Source organism: Panthera pardus, unplaced genomic scaffold, assembly GCF_024362965.1.
Source record: "Panthera pardus isolate Hobbes unplaced genomic scaffold, ASM2436296v1 HiC_scaffold_1, whole genome shotgun sequence".
Lineage (NCBI taxonomy): Eukaryota > Metazoa > Chordata > Mammalia > Carnivora > Felidae > Panthera > Panthera pardus.
In genome coordinates this window covers 4,841,645-4,863,907 of record NW_026526654.1, presented here as the reverse complement: position 1 = coordinate 4,863,907, position 22,263 = coordinate 4,841,645, and the positions used below count along the sequence as shown (strand labels likewise).

Genomic DNA, 22,263 nt, shown 5'->3' with positions numbered 1-22,263 from the left:
AAACACTATGTTAAAATGTTAATTTTATCCTTGTAACTGAGGGTTGTCTGAGCTATGACTTTTCCCAGGGAGTGGCTGGTTTGGACTCTTGGAGCTGAGCCAGTGGATAAAACCCTTCCTGGGCCTGCATCTTCTGACGCTGTAGAGTCCCTCCCTTCTGTGCCAGAGCACTGGCCCAGATAGCGTGCGCAGCTGGGGAAGAGAGCGCTGCTATCAGCGGGGCCAGGCGACTTCCAGCCTGCCATGGCCTCTGGGGCACCTGGGGAGCGGTTGCGCGAGGAGGCTAGGTGCCCGGTGTGTCTGGATTTCCTTCAGGATCCGGTCAGCGTGGCCTGTGGCCACAGCTTCTGCCTCAGGTGCATCTCGGAGTTCTGTGAGAAGTCTGACAGCGCGCAGGGCGGCCTCTATGCCTGCCCGCAGTGCCGGGGCCCCTTTGGGCTGGAGAGCTTTCGGCCCAACCGGCAGCTGGCCAGCCTGGTGGACAGCGTGCGGCAGCTGGGGCTCGGCGCGGGGCGGGTGGGAGTGCGCCTGTGTGCGCAGCACTGCGAGGAACTGACCCTCTTCTGCGAAGTGGACCAGGAGGCACTGTGCTGGGTCTGTGACACCACTGCTGAACACAGGAGTCACCACACCATGCCTCTGCAAGAGGCAGCTCGGTGTTACCAGGTGAGAGTCCCTGTGCGCACCCTGCAAAGCGCACGTGGAGAGGCCCCCACTGCGAGTCTGCAAATGCGGCCCAGACATCCGAGCGGACTGAGCCACAGGTGTTAGTGACAAACCCTAGGGACAAACCCACATGATACCATCCTGATCTGTGCCCTTCCCACATCCTGTCTCTCACAGCCCACATTCAAGTTCGGTCTCCTTGCCTTATAGTAACCCCCTTTTGGGACCTCTATTCAGGAGTTCAAATGCACCCTTATTTTAGACTGTCCTTTTTCCCATGAAGCCTTCCCTAGCTTTTTAGTTTCATCTTTTTTTTTTTAAGTTTATTTATTTATTTTGAGAGAGAGAGCAGGGGAGAGGGCAGAGAGAAAGGGAGAGAATCCCAACCAGGCTTAGTGCAGAGCCCCTAGTGGGGCTCAAACCCATAGGCCTTCAGATCATGACCTGAGCCAAGTCAAGAGTTGGATGCTCAACTGACTGAGCCGCCCAGGTGCCCCTTCTCTTGGTTTTATTCTTGCTGATGCTGACATTCTGGTTCCAACAGCAAGACCTCTGGTGTGGAGGGTTGTGTTATCCAATTGGTTCTTGGCTACAGGTGTGTGTCTTTATTTTAAATACTTCTTAATAACTCCCAGTTGTATAATGCCTTGGTTTTTCATAATGCTTCTATGTTGATTAATATTGTCACCAAAACAATGCCGGGGTTTGGACACGTGTTAAGAATAGTGTCTGTGAGTACACAGCTCTGATCACTTGGATGCATGTGTACCCTGCAGATGCATGTGTACCCTGAAGTAAGAGTCCAGTAGGTAAGCACACAGGCCAGTCTCTATTCAACACCTATTTGGCAGCTGATGATGTGAGCATCCTCAATGCAGACAGGACTCGTATTGGAGTATTTGGCCCTCAAAGTGGCATCTGTGAAACTCTAATAGAATTTTCCCTACTGTTGCTTTTCAAGAGTTCTTTGACATATCTTGATTATGTCTTTTTTTTTTTAATGCTTATTTATTTTTGAGGGAGGGACTGAGAGAGAGAGAGAGAGAGAGAGAGAGAGAGCAGAGGAGGGGCAGAGAGAGAGAGAGAGGGGACAGAGGATCTGAAACAGCTCCAGGCTCTGTGCTGGAGCCTGGAGGATCTGTGTTGTCAGCTCAGAGCCCTGATGCAGAGCTCAAACTTACAAACAGTGAGATCATGATCTGAGCTGAAGTCGGATGCCTAACTGACTGAGCCACCCAGGCAGCCCATCTGATCATGTTTAAATTCCCAACATCTGGAACAGCTACTACCACAAAGGAGATCAAAGTCATCTTTAATCTACTGACATGTCTAACTGAATACTATCACAATGAAATAATTTGCAAACATTGAATTTCTAAAATAATAATAATGTTATTATTTTAATTTTGTTTTACTTTTTAAATTTTTTTTAATGTTTATTTTTGAGAGAGAGACAGACAGAGCATGAGCAGGGGAGGGGCAGAGAGACAGGGAGACAGAGAATCGGAAACAGGCTCCTGGCTCTGAGCTGTCAGCACAGAGCTGACTCAGGGCTCAAACTCAGGAACCTGAGATCTTGACCTGAGCCAAAGTTGAATGATTAACCGATTGACCCATTCAGGTGCCCCTTAACTTTGTTTTAAATTAAGGTTTTGAGACATTTCTTACCTCAACTTCCTTGTTGACATACCTAGAAATATCTCTTAGTTTTTTGTTTGTTTGTTGGTTTGTTTGTTTGTTTGTTTGTTTTTTGTTGTTGTCATCTACAAAATTCAGGTGCCAGCTACTTCCTACCTACACTTTTGAAGCATGTTGTCCCTGCTTTCTTTTTATCCAGAAGTTACCTCAATCTAACTTGATTGCATGTAATATGTCTCAAGAAGTTCCTTATATTTCAGTAGTCCTTAATTAAATGCCAGATAAATATGTTTTAAACTCCTTCACCTGTCAGTCAAGACTTTCTAGGGCCCCAACTTCTGTTTCCACAGTTCTTGTCTTAACCAACCATGAGGTCCAACAAAACCAGCCTGATCACTGTGGTCCCCAAACAGGCCACATGTTTTTCCCCTCCTTGCTTTTGCTCACAGTTTCTTCTGCCCAAGGGAGCTTTCCTCTCAGTGTCACAGTTCTATTTCTTGCAAACACTAAAACCAATGTCACTTCCCCCATCTTGTCAAACGTTTCCATAAATTCTACTGCTAGTTTATGTAGAGCGCTATGGATAAGATTATAGAAGTCTCTTTTTAAAGTCAGTTGTTGTTTAAGACTTATTAAATGGCTTTAGAAAGAGTTCCCCCCCCCCCATTTTTCCTAAGATTTATTGAATGACTTGGGACAAATTTAAAAATATGCATATTGCGTATCTTTATGGGTGTTCTCTGTAGATAAAATGTATGTGTTTATTTCTAGCAGTGGTTGAAAGGAGATATAGTTTCTGGGTTTTTTTTGTTAATTCCTCATAAGATTTATGACATTCTCTATCTTCTTTTCATTTAAGCATTAGTAATTCGCAAGGTTTCAGTTGACCAAATAATAATAAACAATTTTCTTATTATAAATCAATAAATAATTTTAAGAAGTTTAAATATATAGATACAAGGAATTAAATCACTTTTGGGGTGCCTGGGTGGCTTAGTCAGTTGAGCATCCAACTTCAGCTCAGGTCATGATCTCACAGTTCATGAGCTCAAGCCCCACATTGGGCTCTCTACTGTCAGTGCGGAGCCTGCTTTGGATCCTTTCTCCCCCTCTCTGTCTGTCCCTCTCCTGCTCACTCTGTCTGTCTCTCTCAAAATAAGTAAATGTTAAATCAGATTATTTTAAAAAAAGGTACACACTTTCAACCAAGCACTAATTAAGATGCAATTTTGTCTACTGAACATTTGATGCTAACTAATTTTTATATATCCATTGCAAGTACTTTTTTTTCCCCCAAAATTGGTGGTGTATTATATAAAATACACTTATTTCAATTTATTTTATAGTTGTGAATATTTCTTGTCATTCAGTATTTTGCAACACACTATTTTAGTTCCATCATGTTAATATAAAATATATTTTTCTCACTCTCTTATTGTTGACACTTGAAGTTACAATTCTACTATTTTGTTTATTTTATTTCATTTTATTTTATTACTTACTTAATTTATTTATTTTGAAAAGCACTTGTTAGCATTTCAAGCTACCAGGATGCAACCTCCCAACACCCCATCACCACACCCTTAATCTTCTTCTCAGCTCTTCTGCTGAGGAATTTGACCTTCTCCACAACAGATTGTATTGGGACCTTTCTGTTTCCCCAAACTTTGTAGTAGCCGGATCATACCACCTCAATGATAGGGGCAGCTCCAGTCTTGTTTCTCACAGCATTTCCCGGTGTCTGCTCACTGACGTGTCCACTATTTATCAAGGCTAACAGTAGGGCAGACACTCTGGTTCCTCTTTAAGTGGTAATGTCTCATACCACCTTTTCCAAAGTAACCTGGGCAATATTTGTGGAGGTTGGCTGATAACTATGGTGATTCAAGAGGCCAGCATTACCCTGGCCTCCTGGGTGCTTCTGTGCTTCCCAGTGCAGCCATGGCTGTGGCTCATGTGGCCCCTAAGCTTCAAGATCTTCTGCAATATGGATGGTATGTTCACAGCCCAAGGGAAAGAGAGTCCTACTATTTTAAATTATGCTGCAATGAACATATATTTAGATAAACATTTAATTATACCTGGCATTAATACTTAAAAATATATTTATATTTTACTTAATCCTTAATGAGGTTAAACATTTTTATGTGCTCACTAAAGCCTGTTTTAATTGATCTTTGTATTTCCTGGTTAACCTAGTTGATGCCAGGTACTGAAATAGGGCATATACAATGGGTTCAGTGTATCTTTCCAAACAGGTAAAGCTCCAGAGGGCCCTGGAAATGGTAAGAAAGAAGATGGAGGAGGCCTTGACTCAGGAGGTCAATGTGGGGAAGAAAACTATCATTTGGAAGGTAAGAGATTCTTGGAACTTCAGGAGGCTTGCTTTTCCAAAAGATCCAAGTTTGGGTCATTAAATTACTGTTCAACCATTTTCCCTGCTCCACTACTTTTGTTCCATTTATATACTTGCTCTTGGGAAACATCTCAGTGTCATCCTGGGTCATCCCATCCCCGCAAATTACATCAGGTATGTGTGTTCTTTTTATCTCTATTAATAGTACCCCAATCCAAATTGTAAATAGAGAGTTTTACTGATCTTAATCTTACTATAATTTACTGCTCTATTCCTAATACCTAGAAAAGAGTCTCATACTATCATCACTAGTTTAAAATATATGTATTTGTGTGTGTATATGTGTATATATATATATATATGTATATATATATGTATATAGGATGAATGGCATAATAAATACTTCGCAGCATTGATAGATATGAAATATAGCTAATAGTGATCATCTTACAGATAGGAAGATAATGTGAACTTTCACCTCTTTTCAGTAATTCATATATATGTCCTTTTTTTTTTTAAAGTTCATCAGTTTTTTCACTTAACTCTTCATACACACACACACACATACACACATACCACACACAGTGATTTCAATCTGCGGTGATTTTGCCCTCTAAAGGATATTTTACAATATATGTATTTTTGGTTCTCACAATTCGGCGGGGGGGGGGGGAGTGGGCTCGCTACTGGAATTTCATGCGTGAAGGGCAAGCGTGCTGCTAAACACCATACAAAGCACAGGACAGCCCATGGAAACTCATAATTTAAAAAAAAATAAATTTAATGTTTATTTTTGAGAGAGAGATACATCGTGAGTGGGGGATGGGCAGAGAAAGAGGGAGACACAGAATATGAAGCAGGTCCCAGGCTGTGAGCTGTCAGCACAGAACCTATGCAGGTCTCAAACCTACTAACCTTGAGATCATGACCTGAGCTGAAGTCGGATGCTTAACTGACTGAGCCACTCAGGCGCCCCATTAAAAAAAAAAAAAAATAATGTGAAGCTCATAATAAAGAATAATCTGGTAAGATATCATTAGGGTCAAGATTGAGAAACTATACATAGAAGTTATATGTAAATAATATATAACATATATAGGATTTATTTTATAGAGTATTTCTATTATTTTTCTGTCTCCAAATAACCCTTATTCTGTGATCATATTCTATAATTTTTCTAATTATATTTTTAAGTTTATTTATTTTGAGAGAGAGAGAGAGAGAGAAAGAGCAAGCACATGAATGCACACCACAGTGGGGGAGGGGCAGAAAGAGAGGTAGAGAGAGAATCTCAAGCAAGCTCTGTACTGTCAGCATGGTGATGAGCCCAACGTGGGGCTTGAACTCACAAATTGTGAGATCATGACTTGAGCTGAGTGAAATCAAGAGTCAAAGGCTCTTTCACCTATGGACTGAGCCATTAGGTGCTCCTATATTTTTCTAATTCTTTCCTTACTCTTTTCTTAAAATTTTTGTTTTACACACTATCCTCAGACAGATATTTCCATAAGGACCATTTAGGCTACATTTTTCTTCTGTGTTGAGTCTTATCTTTTTCTCTTGCTATGCAATATATAGTTAATGTATGTAGTTACATGTAGTTAAATACTTAATGATAATTTTTGTTATTTTTGGGCTAATAATCCAAGTCTCTCTCCCTCCCTCTCTCTCTGCTCTGCTCCCCAACTTGTGCTCTCTGTCTCTAACATAATAATGATAATTAAAAAAATAAAATAAAAAGTGATAGCTTATGCCCTTTAATCAAACCAAGGCATTATAATGTTTAGCAATGAGCCTGGGAATCCAAAATGAGAGACTGTGGGAGGTTAACTTGCCTCCTATACTCAGTTTAAAGCTAGTTTTACACATATCAGTATGAAGAGAATAAAATTTATGTCTCTGTGTATAATGCTGCAACAAAGTATATTCCTTAGGTCTATTTAAAAAATGTAGATGTGAGATTTGGGTGGAAATCAGTATTAATTTCCTGAAGTCAACTCTGCAGTAAATAGTCTGACAATCATTTATTTACTTTTGGGCTATACAGAGAATGTTAGCCTTAGGTTTCACAATTACGATATTACTAAGTAATATTCACATCTCTACTCTCTAAGACTCTTTTTCACATTTACAAATCTAGGTCTCTGTAAGCTCTTTTTATAAGTTATTTTCACCCTGTTCTCATTCTAGTGACTATTTTTTTTTTAAATCAGGCTCTTTTTTTTTAAGTTTATTTATTTATTTTGAGAGAGAGTGCAAGTGGGGGGGGGCGGGGCAGAGAGAGAAGGAGACAGGGAATCCCAAGCAGGCTCTGCACTGTCAGCACAGAGCCAGACATAGGGCCTGAGCCCACCAACTTTGAGATCATGACCTGAGCTGACCCCAGTGCTTAAGGAACTAAGCCACCCAGATGTCCCTCTAGTGTAATAATCTATAATGTATTTTATGTATAGTATAATAATGTATTTTAACTTCATTGTGCAACTATTCCTTGCTAGTCATTCTGCTCAGCAGTTTAATAGATATCCAATTTTAATTCCCATACCATACACCTGTTTCCCCATATTTTATTTATGTTTTATTTTATCTTAGAGAGAAGGCACAATCAGGGGAGAGGGACAGAGGGAGAGAGAGAGAATCTTTTTCTTTTTTTAAATTTTTTTAACATTTACTCATTTTTGAGTGACAAAGACAGAGTATGAGTAGGGGGAGTGGCAGAGAGGGGGGAGACACAGAATCTGAAGCAGGCCCCAGGTTCTGAGCTGTCAGCACAGAGCCTGACGCAGGGCTCCACTTCATGAACCGTGAGATCACGACCTGAGCCGAAGTTAGACACTTAACAGACTGAGCCACCCAGGTGCCCAGAGAGAGAGAGAGAGAGAGAGAGAGAGAGAATCTTAAGCAGGCCTCATGCTCTGCAAGCTCAATCACATCACCCTGGGATCATGATCTGAGACAATATTAAGAGTTAGAGGCTCAACTGACTGAGCCATGCAGGTGCCTCTCTCCATATTTTATTTTATTATTTTTTTAAATAAAGTTTATTTATTTTGAGAGAGACAGAGTGAGTGGGGGAGGGGAAGAGAGAGAATTGCAAGTAGGCTTCATGCTGTCAGCACAGAGCACACAGGGCTTGAACTCATGAAGTACGAGATCCTGACCTGAGCCGAAATCAAGAGTGGGATGCTCAATCAACTCAGCCACCCAGGTGCCTCTCCCCATATTTAAAATGTGGCACCAAAACTTGCCTATAAAAGTGCCTTGCACCCAACTCCATGGCAAAATGGGAACCCAAATCCAACTGTCTTCTCAAATTCTAGTGGCCTCTGGTTCTTGCATGTTGTTAAAATGCAGCCCATTCATTCACAGACATTGCCTCCAGCCTCACTGTCCCATACCTGTATGGGGAAGCCAGACGCTGTGCCCCCACTGCTGATGCTCTGATCCCCTGTGTCACTCCAGGAAAAAGTGGAGATGCAGAGGCAGCGCTTCAGGCTGGAGTTTGAGAAGTATCGTGGCTTCCTGGCCCATGAGGAGCAGCTCCAGCTGCGGAGGATGGAGGAGGAGGAGCGAGCCACCCTGCAGAAACTGCGGCACAGCAAGAACCTTCTGGGGCAGCAAAGCAGGGCTCTGAAGGAGCTGGCTGAGGAGCTGGAGGAGAGGTTCCAACGCCCAGCTCTGGGGCTGCTGGAGGTAAGCCTGGGCGCCTCCGGCACAGGGAGGCTCAAGTGCCAGACCACAGGGACAAATAGCCGCTTTCAGAGACAAGTCACATAGTCATTCATGCTTTTTAGCAAAAGGACACTCTAGAATGTATGTGTGAGGCACCTTAATTCGAAGTCCTAGCATCAGAATGAGAACGGACCCTACACAATTCTATAAAATAGTCATAGTAGAGAGAAAAGTTTAAGTATTTTTTAAAAAGTAAAATTAATTCGGTATCTTACCTATAAGGTTAACCAGAAAATGGACAATCTATGCTGTTTCCTGCAAAATACTTCTTTTTAAATTTTTTAACATTACCTTTTTTTTTTTTTGAGAGAGAGAGAGACAGAGAGAGAGAGAGAGAGAGAACAGGGGAGGGGCAGAAAGAGGGAGACACAGAATCTGTAGCAGGCTCCAGGCTCTGAGCTGTCAGCACAGACCCCAATGCCAGGCTCAAACTCATGAACCTTGAGATCATGATCTGAGCCTAAGTCAGACATTTAACTGTGAGCCACCCAGGGGCTTCATGAAAAACACTTCTTAAAACTTCACAGTCAATCTGTCAATGATGATATGCTGTATTTCAGTGATGGCCAATTCCAAAAGTCTTTGGTAATCCATTTCAATGTCAGAGCTGAAAATATGAATGATGGTTTAACTTCTTCAGCTTGAAGTTTTCCTGTTAAATCTTATGGCAAACACTAATTTCCTTGTCCATATTGCATGCCTGTTCCAGGCAAAGTGAAGAGGGATTCAGTAGGTTTTGTGCAGTTTCCTTATAATCAGTAGGGATTATACAGCAGAGACACAAATAACAAGAAAAAATATTTGTTCTTAACCCTCCAGGAGGTCATCAAAATCCCAAGTGAACTGAGAAAGTCATTGTTGTTAATGTACGCATATTATCATGATAGAATCTACTGCAGTCAAAGATTTCTGGGCATATCTCATTCTGTCTCATCCCCAGTGACTCATCAGGATATTCTGAACTAAGTAATTCATATCATCCCTTAGCCACTGACCCACAGATTCCACCTTGTCTGAGTTAGTTCCAGACACTGAAAGTACCATGAAATAAATATTCATATTAACTATCTATATAATGTTTACAAGTACAATGAATAAACAGCACTGGTTACATAGTTGGGGGAGGTCATTGAATGAATGAACTTACAATGCATTTTTATTTATTTTGTCTAATTTAATTCATTTTGTCTTCAATATATCTGTATCTACACAAAATTTATTATTATTATTATTATTATTATTATTACTATGGTCATTTCCTTGTGAGCAAACTAAGTATGAGAAAGGAATTAATTTTCTGAATTTCAGACAGTAAATATACACAGAAAGTTTAACATTTTCCTTTTTTCTAATTTTTATATATATTTTTAATGTTTATTCATTTTTGTGTGAGGGACAGAGTGTGAGCATGGGAGGGGCAGAGAGATAGAGGGAGACACAGAATCCAAAGCAGGCTCCAGGCTATGAGCTGTCAGCACAGAGCTCGACACAGGGCTCAAAAACACAAGCTGTGAGATCATGACCTGAGTTAAAGTCAGATGCCCAACCGACTGAGCCACTCAGGTGCCCTTAACATTTTCAATAATAATATTCATCATCTTATCTTACTATATCTCAAAACACACCATTACTTTTTTTTACATTTATTTATTTTTGAAAGAGAGAGAGCACAAGTTGGGGAGGGGTACAGAGAGGGAGACAGAATCTGAAGCAGTCTCCAGGTTCTGAGCTGTCAGCACAGAGCCAGATGAGGGGCTTGAATTCACCAACCGTGAAATCATGACTTGAGCTGAAGTTGGAAACTTAACCGACTGAGCTACCCAGGTGCCCCACAAAACACACAATTTAAAACTAGCATTTATTAGCACCAAAAGTTGTTAAAATGATTTATAGTACAAATCTTAGGGAGAATATATTCTAAAATTATTTATGTTGATTGTTATATCCACCTTTGCCTTTCTTCCTCAGTACCAGTAAGCGGCATTTTACCCTCTCACTCCCCAAAGCCTGCCAGTCCCATAAAAAGTAATTATTTCCCTGCGTTTATGCCTTCTGAAAATTATCTACCACGTGGGTATTTTTTAGAGGGAAAAGGAAAATTTAAGGCAGGTGATTTATTTAAATAATCTCCTTTGAGATAAAATGTTGCTATTAATTAATGACTTTCTTTTTTATCCAGTTAGTAAACCTACTTCCATATGAGTTCGTAGCTATGGTAGGTTGGTTCAACGAGTGAGGAATTTAGGGTTTTCTTACAGAGACATTGAGAGTAATATTTTTTTGTCTATACCTTTCATCATCCCTCAAATGAATTCTGGAGACATTTATGGTCTATTTTTACCTTCATTTCATCCACATTAGTTACCAGAATGTATTTCTCTATTAAAATATCCAAATGTCAGAATTATCAATTCAAAAAATAATTAAGTTGGTTGATATCATAGGAGTTAACCTAAACTTTGTGTAGTCTGATTCTATTCAAATAGAGGCAAACTGATTCTATTATGTTAAAATTCATGAGAAAAGTCAACAGCCAAGTTTTGGATTTGGTTAAGAGAGATTCATGTCTCCTCTATTTTCGTCTTCATAGTTAATTATTTCTGATCATTCCTAAAGAGATGTTCATAGTTTGTTTCCAATCTGTCAAAAGCAGTTCAGAGGGCTGACTCACACCTGCTTGTATTTCTCTTTTACTTTCAGGGTGTGAGAGAAGCATTGAGCAGGTATGTTTACTTTCTGAATCAGGGAATGGGTTTGGAGATGACAAGGAAGGTGGTTGATAAGTCCTACTGAGAATTATTGGTTCTGTGTCCTTCTCAGAAGTAAGGATGTCATGCAGCTGGAACAGGAGAACATCCCCATGGAGCTGAAGACAATGTGTCACATCCCTGGGATGAGGGAAATGTTGAGAAAGTTCCAAGGTAGGCTGCATCTTTGAGCTTGGAGAACTATGGAGCCCAGGGTTTGGCTGTTTTTGTAATGTGTTACTGCAGAAGTCAGTCTGCAGAAACAAACAGAACCCAAAGTTTACTGACTAAAATCAGTAAAGGGCTATTTTTAAATCATGTCATTGGTTTCTTTCTGGATTGTGAAGGCTTTTGTTTCACCTCATCTCCCTCTGGGAGCCATGCAGATAGAGCCCAACCTCCTTTCTGTTGCTGGTAGCTTTGGGAAAGGGCACGGTTATGGTGATTTGGGCACTGCTCGTAAAGGCAACCACACTACAGTGGAACACTGGCTTCCCTAAAGATTTTATTAAGTAAAGTGAATCACATGGCCATGCCAAGTTATAAGGGTGGGTGGGAAAGAACACTTTGTTCAGAAGAAAGAAAACTGGGATATGTGTATAATTATAAAAAATATCAGAGGTACTAACACACATTTTAGCTACATTTAGTTAGAACAATATAGACTTGAAAGTGTGGTTCTTAGTTTATTAACTGTGATTTGAGTAAAATTAGTTCCAATGAATATTCATTTCCCTGTTTATAAAATGCTGAAAAATGTATTATTGTTTGGAAAACTAAATGAATGATATTTGAAAGCAGAAAAATAACCAATATAAAAGCCTTAAGGTACATCAAATAAGAGATTTGATTTTTTTTAATTTTTTTAACGTTTATTTATTTTTGAGACAGAGAGAGACAGAAAATGAATGGGGGAGGGTCAGAGAGAAGGAGACACAGAATCTGAAACAGGCTCGAGGCTCTGAGCTGTCAGCACAGAGCCCGATGTAGGGCTGGAACTCATGGACCGCAAGATCATGACCTGAGCCGCAGTCTGACGCTCAACTGATTGAGACACCCAGGCGCCCCGGGATTTGATTTATTATCTGTCACTTGAGGAGGAGCCAATGATATTCAATCAATTACTTTTGTGTATGAATAACTGTGGTGACATAAATTTGTCTGTCAGATTTGATTATTCTGTTCTTTAAAACAATATAGATTCAATATTTGTATTTATTTTTTATTTTGTGTTTTTTTTATGCTTATTTTTATTTTTGAGAGAGAGAGAGACAGAGCACGAACAGGGGAAGTGCAGAGAGACAGGGAAACACAGAATCTGAAACAGGCTCCAGACTCTGAGCTGTCAGCACAGAGCCTGATGCAGGGCTCGAACTCACAAATTATGAGATCATGACCTAAGTCAAAGTCGGACACTCAACTGACTGAGCCACCCAGGTACCACTGTATTTATTTTTTAAAATTCACGTTATATGCAGCAATGAAAACAAACTGTGGCTAAATACTGGTTTCACTACTTACAGGGAGACAGCTTTGACCCATATTGAGAAAACCCATATTACCAGTCCTGCTCCTGCTTAATGATGGGAAAATTAATATATACCAACTGCATGAATTGTTACAATTTATTAAACTCTCATAATCAGTGTCATAATATTCCCATTTCTTTTACTGAATTAAATAATTAATGAATCAATTCAATAAAATGAATTTATGCCACTCACTACTCTAAGTATTGAAATATATTATTGAACAATAACAAAAAATCTTACAAATCCATAACTTTGTGTTGTAAATATTTACTTAAATTATGCAAAATACACAGAATGTTAGAAGATTATACAGAATATAAGGTAAGGGTAGCCAGAAGTTCGTGGGGTAGGGCATCTAAACTTGAATTTGACAATAAAGGAGGGCCCCTTCAGGGATAACTCAGCAGATATCTAATCTGAAAGAAAACATTCCAGGCAATAGGAATGATGAGTGCCCATGCCTGAGACAGAAATATAGAAGATGTGTTTCAGTAACTATGAGGTCTTTGTAGCTGGGGAAGAATTAACAAGGGGAGAGTCAGAGAGGCCAAGACAAGACCAATTAGCACAGGGTGGTATGGGCAGGTCACTGTGAGCAGGATGCTTTACCTTTGAGTAAACAGGAAGTCAATAAAAAGCTGTGAATGGAGGAATAGCATGATTATATTAATGTTTTGAGAGGCTCACTCTGTATGCTTCACTGAGAATAAATGCAAAGGGGCAAGGCTTTAGGTGGGAAAAGCAATTAGGAGCCTTTGCAATAATTCCATTAGAGATGATTGTGGATTGGATCGGAGTGGTACTGTTGGAGGTGCTGAGGTGTGTACAGAATCTTGGCATATTTTGAAGGTAGAGCTGGCAAGATCTGCTGTTGGATTAGATGTGAGTTGTCAGAGAAAGAGAAAAGTCCGAAATGACCCAAAGATTTAAATCTCTAGAGCTGGTGTAAGGAAGTTGCCATTTATATTGATGGTTAAAAGGGCAGGTGAGGCAGAAGGAGGGGAGTTGGGTTTTGAGCATATCAATCTTGTGATGAGTATTAAATATCAAAAGTTTCATGTCAGGTAAGCAAATGATTTTGCAAATATGGAGTTTCAGGAGAAAGGTCTAAGGTAGAGATATGCATTTGGAGTCAGTAAGCATTTGAATGGAATTAAATTAAATCAGTGAGCCAACCAGCCCAAGAACTATTGTGTGCTGAGTCAGAAAGAAGAGGTCCAGGTCCTGAGACCACTGGTTTTTCCAATGGCAGTGATGGAGAAGAGGAGAAAACAGGAAAGGGGATCAAGAACGAGTGAGGAGAAAAGAGGGAAGGAAATCATGATGATGGCTGTCTTTGGGAAAGAGAAAGGAGGTTTTTCAGAACAAGGGTATTCTCAACAGCATTAATGCTACAGAGAAGTAATTTAAGGTGAACTCATCAGTGTGGAGGTCACTGAGGAGATGGACACGGACAGTTTGATTACAGTGTTGTTATATCATGATGAGCAATTGAATCTAACAGAGAAGTGTTGGGGAAAGAATTGGAGACAGACCATATTAAAAACCATGTCACAGATTTATTGTCTTATAAATGGAGCAAGGAAGTGTGGTGGCTGGGAAATAATGTGTAAAGACATAACACACATCACATACACCTAGCACAATTCCATGGAAAACCATGTCTCAGTCTGTTATTTATGACTTCTAGAATATGGAGAGACCACATAAGCTCTGATTCTGAGTCTCCTCAGCTGTAATGTGGGGATGATAATGGCCACCCTGTGGGTGGGTAAATGCATTAGCAGAGATGAGGTATTATTTATGTGACCAACTCAGGTTTGGGTTTCAACACAAGATCACTAGAAGTGGTCATTGGAATAGTATTTGTTATTATGATATTAAAAATAAAACTATGTTGATGAAATTTATTATTTTGAATATTTATAAGACACGACACTGAATATTTTACATCCTTCCTTCTTCACTGAGATTTCACACATGCACAAGTAAAACTTCACATCAATCTGACTGGGACTTCACAGCATCAATATTGGTTTTCTATTGGTGTATAACAAATTACCACAGACTTAAACTGCTTAAAACCTCACATGCTTATTAGCTCATAATTATACAGATCAGACATCCATGTGGGATCAGCTAATTTTTCTCCTTATGGTTTCACAAGATCAACATTAAAGTGTTGGCCAAGCTGGTCTTCTCTGAAGAGTGTGGGGAAGAATCCACTCCCAAGTTTATTCAGTTTATAGGCATAATGTAGTCCTGACAGTTGTAAGGCTGAGATCCCCATTTTAAGAGTTCGTGTGATTATATTAGATCCACTCAGATAATCTTCCTCTTCTGAAAAAACATAACATAATCCTGAGAGTAGCACCAGGGTCTGAAGGTCATGGAGCTCATCTTAGAATTCTGCCTACCACAGTAACATAACTTTGAAAGTAGTGGATTTCAAATTAATGAAATTTTCCTATGGATTTTGAGAAAAAATAAATAAATGCGGAAGATCTTCCTAAGAACACCCAAGTGCTCTGAATTTAGATGAAAGGAATCTAAATGGTCATGCACATGGTTTGTCATATTATCAATGGTTATGTTTTTATTGAGGCAATAATGAGTTCTGAATCATGTAGAGGTAACTGAGGAATACACAAGTGAGTGATGAAGAAAATAGTCAGCCACCTGCAAGGTAAAATATTTATTTCGCTTTCTCTAGGAGTTAATAGAGAGAGAGAGAAATGGGGAGTATTATGGACTATTATCCATAATATTGTGGCTTCCTAAGTTTTCACCTGTCTTTTCTGACGTTTCATATGTCCCACAAAATTCTTCCCACAGTTGATGTCAAGCTGGACCCTGTCACAGCGCATCCTAGCCTCCTCTTGACTGCTGATCTGCGCAGTGTGCAGGACGGAGAGCTGTGGAGGGATCTCCCCAACAACCCGGAGCGATTTGATACATGGCCCTGTGTCCTGGGTTTGCAGAACTTCTCCTCAGGAAGGCATTACTGGGAGGTCATGGTAGGAGAAAGAGCAGAGTGGGGTGTAGGTGTCTGTCGAGAGACGGTGCTGAGAAAGGGGGAGACCACACCCTCTCCTGAGAACGGAGTCTGGGCCATGTGGCTGCTGAAAGGAAATGAGTACATGGTCCTTGCCTCCCCATCTGTACCTCTCCTCCACCTGGAACGGCCTCACTGCATTGGGATTTTTTTGGACTATGAAGCAGGTGAAATCTCCTTTTACAATGTAACAAATGGGTCTTACATCTACACATTCAACCAACTGTTCTCTGGTATTCTCCGACCTTACTTTTTCATCTGTGACACGATTCCTCTTACCTTGCCACCTATGACAGATGTGGAGTCAGAAAATTGGGCATCCAGGGGTCATCTTTACTCTGCTTCTAATGTTGGACATGATCATTCCTAAAATTCTGTTCCTGAGAATTTTATGCCTAGCAAGTTTTCCTGGAGTGGAATCGGGAGGATGCAAATATGCTAAGCCCCAAAATGTCCCCATTTAGATCAGCACTTTAATCCTTATTGCTATGGACATTTTTCCTTGAGGACAAAACAGAAAATATGAAATATTTGCATCTGGAGGAGGATTACAGAGCATAATAATTTTAGAAATGCAGCAATCTCCTCAAGTCTTTCCAGGTGGTGCTACAGCTTTTCTTGATGAGGCTTTCTTCAAGTGAATGGACCTGGTGTTAAACAAAGATTTCTATTCATTCATTATAATTTCACATTCATTTTTATATCCTTTTGTTCCAAGTCTTCGATATATTGAGAATAAGAAATGTCATTTTTTTTTTTTTTTAGAAATGGCAATTCCTAAATTGGAGAACAGTCCAATACAGCATCAGATCTATAATTCTGTTTCTCCCTCTTCTTATTTCCCTTCTCTTCTCTCATTCTTTCTGTGTGTTTGTCTCCGTCTCTAACTTTTTTCTCTTTCTTGCTCTTTTTTTTTTTTTTTTCTCTCTACCTCTTCTTGTTCAGCCTTCCATTTTTTTCTAGATTAACAAATTCAGGACCATTTCTTTTTATTCAATTTTCCTATGACTACATTCATTTACTCTTTGAATCCTCTTTGTACTGAGACTAATTGGATTCTGGAATCCATTTCTTTCATTCTGATATAACTGATTACCACACCAGACCCCTCTGAGACTGTCATTTTTCCCTTTATCTTTGGAGACATGTTTTAGAATAGGAATTTCTCAGAATTCTGATGCAACTAGTTCTTTGACTTAGCCATTTACTAGTTTAAGACCTCAACACCTTTCTCTTTAGGTCTCAGCTACTTAATATGGTTCCTATATGTGGAAAAAATGATATGAATCTTAGAATTCTATGGCAAATACTTAAGATCATGATTGATATGATTGGTTTGAATTAAACTTTCTACTTAAATACAATATAAAGATGATGATGACGATTATGATGATGATCTGCTAATAATATTTCACTTATCTTTAAAATATACTCTCTACTTTCCTAACAAAATTCTTAAGTCATTGAAGGCTAACTTTGCTGTTATATTTCTCTGTATCTGTCTAATAAAATGTGAGGCAAATGCTAAAATTCAAATGTTTAAGTGCCAAACAATTACTAATGAATGGCAAATTTAGTTAACAGTATTTTGATAATAATCTGCCAACATTTTAATCTTCCACTTTAATTCTACCTTGAATTTTAAAGTATTTTTCTCTTCCAGAGAGATCTCTTTGACTAAAATCTTTCACTTACTTTCCAATAATATTATTAACATAGTTTTCTTTCTGCAATTTTTCAATATTTTTCTTTCCAGACATTTTTCTTACATTTGGAGGACTATCATGAAATATAATAGTTTTAGAAATGGTATGATCTCATAAACTATTACCAAATGACTCTATGAACTTTATTGATGAATCCTTGCATTAAAAAAGATTTATATACATTCATGTTTGGTATGTTTATATTTGATCATAAGCAAACAATTCCTCTCTCCATCCCTCCTTTCCAAATGGGGGTATTAATGTATTCTTATCTCCATCTTGGTGACATTTTATAGACCATGAATGCCCTAGGCCTCTTCCATGCATGGTTTGAGTAGAGAAGAGGCTCATGCCTTGGGTTTCAGCTCATGCTTCCCCATCATCAGGGATTAAACAGGAGCTGGCAACTTACTGTAACACCTGAGTGTTGATGTTACTGTAAGGCCAGGATCCATGACAGGAGTCAATGCAGAGAAAATACACTCAGAGCAGTAGAGACCCTTCCACATAGACATCAGGAGAAACAGAGTCACTTTTCTGAGATCTCACCTCCTTGGGGGTTCCAACACCCATTCACTTATGCTTAATGGGTAGAAGGACAACACCACATAGTCAGGGTGTGAACAGAGAATAACCAGTTCCTATGAGAAAGCAAACATCCTGGTTTCCACTGTTTCTCTCTAATGCTGTTATCTTACTTTGCATCTTACTATGATTTATGTCAATCATTAAGCCAACTTAAGTGTGCCTTCATCCCTTGTTTCCTAAACTTTGCAAGGTTTTGTGTGTCTTCCTAAAGGTTTCTTCTGTTCTTTATGGAATTCTGGTTCACTAACAGCAAACTTCTTTAAATCCTATTTAAAGATTTTTCCTATTCTCCTGAAACATATAGGAATGTGAGAGTGTGCATGTACGCATGCATGCACACATACACACAGACTTCTCCATCTCAGTGGAAAGCAACACCATCCTTTCAGTCACTCAAGCCAAGAATCTGGTTGACTTCTCTCTTGATTTCTTTGGCCCTCATCCAAACCATCAGCAAACCCTTGGTTCTACCTTCAGAACATATACAAAGCTTAGCCAGTCCTAACCACTCTGCTGCTATAACTAGTCTGAACTTCCATCCTCTTCCACTGAGTTGCTACATTTGGTTCCTAACATTAGCTGTACTCCAGCCCTTTGTGCATCCATTATGGATGCTGCAGCTGGGTTATCCTTCAGCTCCCAAGACAGTACTTTGCAATGACTTTCCATTCAACTTAGATAATCTTTACAGTAAAACTTCAAACCCTGGAGTATCTGAACACCAGCTCCTTACCTGATTCTGATTTTGTGTCCCTCCACATGCTTCTGTTTTTATCTTCCTCCCTCTATCCTGGCACCTGGGCTGGGTTTACATCAGACAAGGCACTTCCCACCATGGGTCTTTCTCCCAGATGAGCCCTCTACCTGTGGTTCCATTTTCCCACATATCTCCTTTACTTATCCCATTTTTTTCATTAATCCTGCTCAAATCCAACTTCTCAGTTCAACTAAACTGTCTGAATCACCTTGGAGTCCACCCAGAACCCACTCTCCCAGTCCCCTTTACCAGGCCCAATGGAGCCTTTTTTTCCAATATTGTAGTTAACAATTTCTAAATGTATTCTATTATATTGTTATCTTATTTATTGTGTTTATTTTTGTTTGTTTGTTTTGCCTTTTATTGGTAGAATGTAAGCACTCTGAAGGGAGGGATATCGGTCTATTGATAACAGTATTCCCAACATATCTCAAGCACCTCAGATACTGGTTTGTACATGGTTATCACTCAATTCATATTTGTTGAATAATAAATGATTGACTTTCAGGGGAAGCATTAAATCATAGATCTAAAAGTGTTTTCTGAAATGTAACATATTATACTATTTTAATTAGTATTTTATTATTATTACTATTATTTATAAGTACACAATCACTGTCCAATAAAGTTTAATGTCAAGTGCTAAATGAGTAGAATCCAATTTTAGTTATACAGAAAATTTGAAAAGAAGGATCAATTTGTGAAGGTAATAAATTCTAGGAACATGATGACTTGCCATTCCCAGGTATGGTCTTATTGAGCCTCCGGTAGCTTTGATTCCCTATGACAATATGCCAACACTTTTGAATTATGCATTACTTCATATGCACTCCATATGCCACCTTTCATACCCACTAAGGGTGTGGGGAGAATTCTGTAAAATTATATGGACTAAAACCTTTTTTTAAATTGAATCTTTCATGCTTTATGAGACCCTCTTGATCTGAGGTTCACAGAAGAGCCAACTCCAACAGCTAAAGGGTGTCTTGGGTCTCCTCTCCTCCCCATCACTCCTTACCATCATGCATGTCTCTGTTATTATACATTGGACTTTTTGTCTGGCCCAGGTCACTTTAAGGAATGACTAAAATCATAAAGAATGATTCAAAAGTCAACTACAAACCTTAGATTATAGTTTTTCTGAAGCTACAGCTCTCAGAGTTAGGTTTACAGTTTAACAAGACTGGATAATCTATTCAAATACCTAATTTGATAATTTCCTACTCCACCCCCTCAATCAGGTGACTGGTTTGTCAAGTGAGTTAACCAAATAAGCTAATGATTCTAACATGTTAAGAAGGTCCTGAATGAAGAAAAAAGGGAGGAGAGAGATATATGGGGCTGGTTGGACATAGGAAGTGAAATAGCTGCATTAGGAGTTAGAAAGAACTTAGCAAATTGAGAGTTGTAATTTCAACTCTTAGTGTCCCAAAGGGCACAGAAATTGGGAATGCTGGGATTTATTAAACCTGTCTGCTCTTCAAGCATGGACCCCTCCATGCACATTTTCTGTGCGCTACTGGGTCCCTCTGTGGAATTGTTCAACAGGGAAGAAGGAACAATGGAGGTGGTCTGAATATGTATGGGCACATTCTAGAAACCTACAAGTTATATTGATTCATTTATATGAAATATCTTCTTTGTTCCCTGACTCTGTAACCATATGTACTCAAAAGTACCCAAATAATCCTTTTGATAAATTCTCTAACTAGTTGATTCAAACTCGTCTGATTTTTCTCTGATATTTCTTGGCTGATTGCATGGATTCAATTTCTATTTATATATTTACTTTAGTATTATTAAAAAAAGTCCAACCTCATGATGTCATATTTGCCTCAATAAGGGCATTAAAAACATGGTCATGTATCCACAATCTAATAAAGTTAGAATTTCATAATAACTGCTCAAATTACCTCTAGTGTTTTTTTTTTCTGAAACTATAAGGTATAAATTAATATATGCTGACATCTTCCTTTCAGATCTAAAAATAAATAAGTAAATAAATGAATTAAACAAAATAGTTCACCCTATTAGCTCCTTAAATTAATAATAAAATGTATATTAGTTAATGCATTTATGACATTTTTCACTAAGACAAAGAGTTCTTTGTCATCATACATAAAATTTTTTAGTAAAAAAAAAAGTCAAAATTCTTTTGCTAAGGAGGAAAAAAAGGAAAAAAAAAAAAAAAAGCATGATCTTATTCCATGTAGTATGGAACTGATTAGTCCTCAATTGTTTTTCAGGCACATAAAAATTCTTGGTAACAGGGGAGCAAATGGCCCATCAGGATTTATGTTTATAAAACAACAATGGATTGAGGCTTTAGTTTTACTTACATGAAGTAATAAATCTTTTTTTATACAAGGGACAAATTATCATGGTACTCATTTTTTGTCTGGACCTTATGGGAGATTGAACACAATGTGATAGATATCTACAGCACACCTCAGTGTATGTACTAATGACCCCTGTGGGCTCAGAAGTTTTCCCAGAGCTTAAGGCTGTTGATGAATCAAGACCACCATTATAATACCTCCCCAGTCTTTCCTCAGGAGAGCTACATCATACTATCATTGCCCTCAGCATAAATATTGTGGTCAATTGCATTTAAAGAGGAATGAGCCAAGCCAAGGAGAGGTGCTTTCATTTCCTCCACATCTGGAATTACACCTGGCTAGAACACCCATGTGAACTCAGTAGTCATGGAAAGGGCATTGTAAAATCCATGGAGGTCCTCCACCTAGATCTGTACATTCTGACTTCTGACTTTTAGTGGAACCTGGTGCACACAAATAAAGATGGTGAGTAGATTTCTGGATTTAGGGACTCGACTCATAAATCTACAGTTATCTTTGGTTTGTTAAAAAAAAGCTGTATGAGATGAATCAACGGAACACAAAAATATAAAATGAGGAGTATCCTCCTTGCTCTTGGAAAATTTATGGATTATGACAGAAGACCAAGAGAAAAGCTACACATAAGCACATACATCACAACTCATGTTATTTAGCTATAATAGAGCAATAATCTACCAATACAAAATCATTTTAAAAGATAAACAAGTAAAAGTGCTAAAGAGACAAAATATGAAGAAACACAATATACAAATTCACTTTTTTTTAATGTTAGAATTGGTGTCAAGGAAGATAGATTTCTCAGGCAGACGTGAGAAAATGATATCTGAGATGGGAGTTTCATTTTGGTGGAGAAAAAAAAAAAATATTGAAAAGGGTGTTCTCAGCTTCCAGGAGGGAGATGGGGAAACGTCATCCCTTGCTTGGGAAGATATAAGTCTGAACCGTTCCTGCATCAAAACATCAATCCTAGTCCCTATCATCTGCCATTGCAGCTACTTTTTGTGAGCTTAAAACTCTTTAATCTTTATGGATGCCTGAATGGCTCAGTCAGTTAAGATTCCGACCTTGGCTCAGGTCATGGTTTCACCTTTCTTGAGTTCCAGCCCCACAATGGGCTCTGTGCTGA

At 38.9% G+C, this 22,263-nt stretch overlaps 1 protein-coding gene across 1 annotated transcript; it reads left to right on the top strand.

The window, feature by feature from the left end:
• The first annotated feature begins 208 nt into the window (after positions 1–208).
• Positions 209–16,599, top strand: TRIM58 (tripartite motif containing 58). Its single transcript, XM_019433147.2, has 6 exons — positions 209–666; positions 4,563–4,658; positions 8,123–8,353; positions 11,093–11,115; positions 11,213–11,313; positions 15,507–16,599. The coding sequence occupies exons 1-6, from the start codon at positions 244–246 to the stop codon at positions 16,094–16,096; spliced, it is 1,464 nt and encodes a 487-aa protein (XP_019288692.2). The 5' UTR covers positions 209–243; the 3' UTR covers positions 16,097–16,599.
• Positions 16,600–22,263: the final 5,664 nt, after the last annotated feature.

What these genes read in the sequence shown, in the direction of transcription:
- TRIM58 (XM_019433147.2), top strand. Translation starts at nt 244, where the DNA reads ATGGCCTCTGGGGCACCTGGGGAGCGGTTGCGCGAGGAGGCTAGGTGC. An exon ending in CAGCTCTGGGGCTGCTGGAG is followed by an intron (nt 8,354 to 11,092) that starts GTAAGCCTGGGC and finishes TTTTACTTTCAG; the next exon opens with GGTGTGAGAGAAGCATTGAG. An exon ending in GTGAGAGAAGCATTGAGCAG is followed by an intron (nt 11,116 to 11,212) that starts GTATGTTTACTT and finishes TGTCCTTCTCAG; the next exon opens with AAGTAAGGATGTCATGCAGC.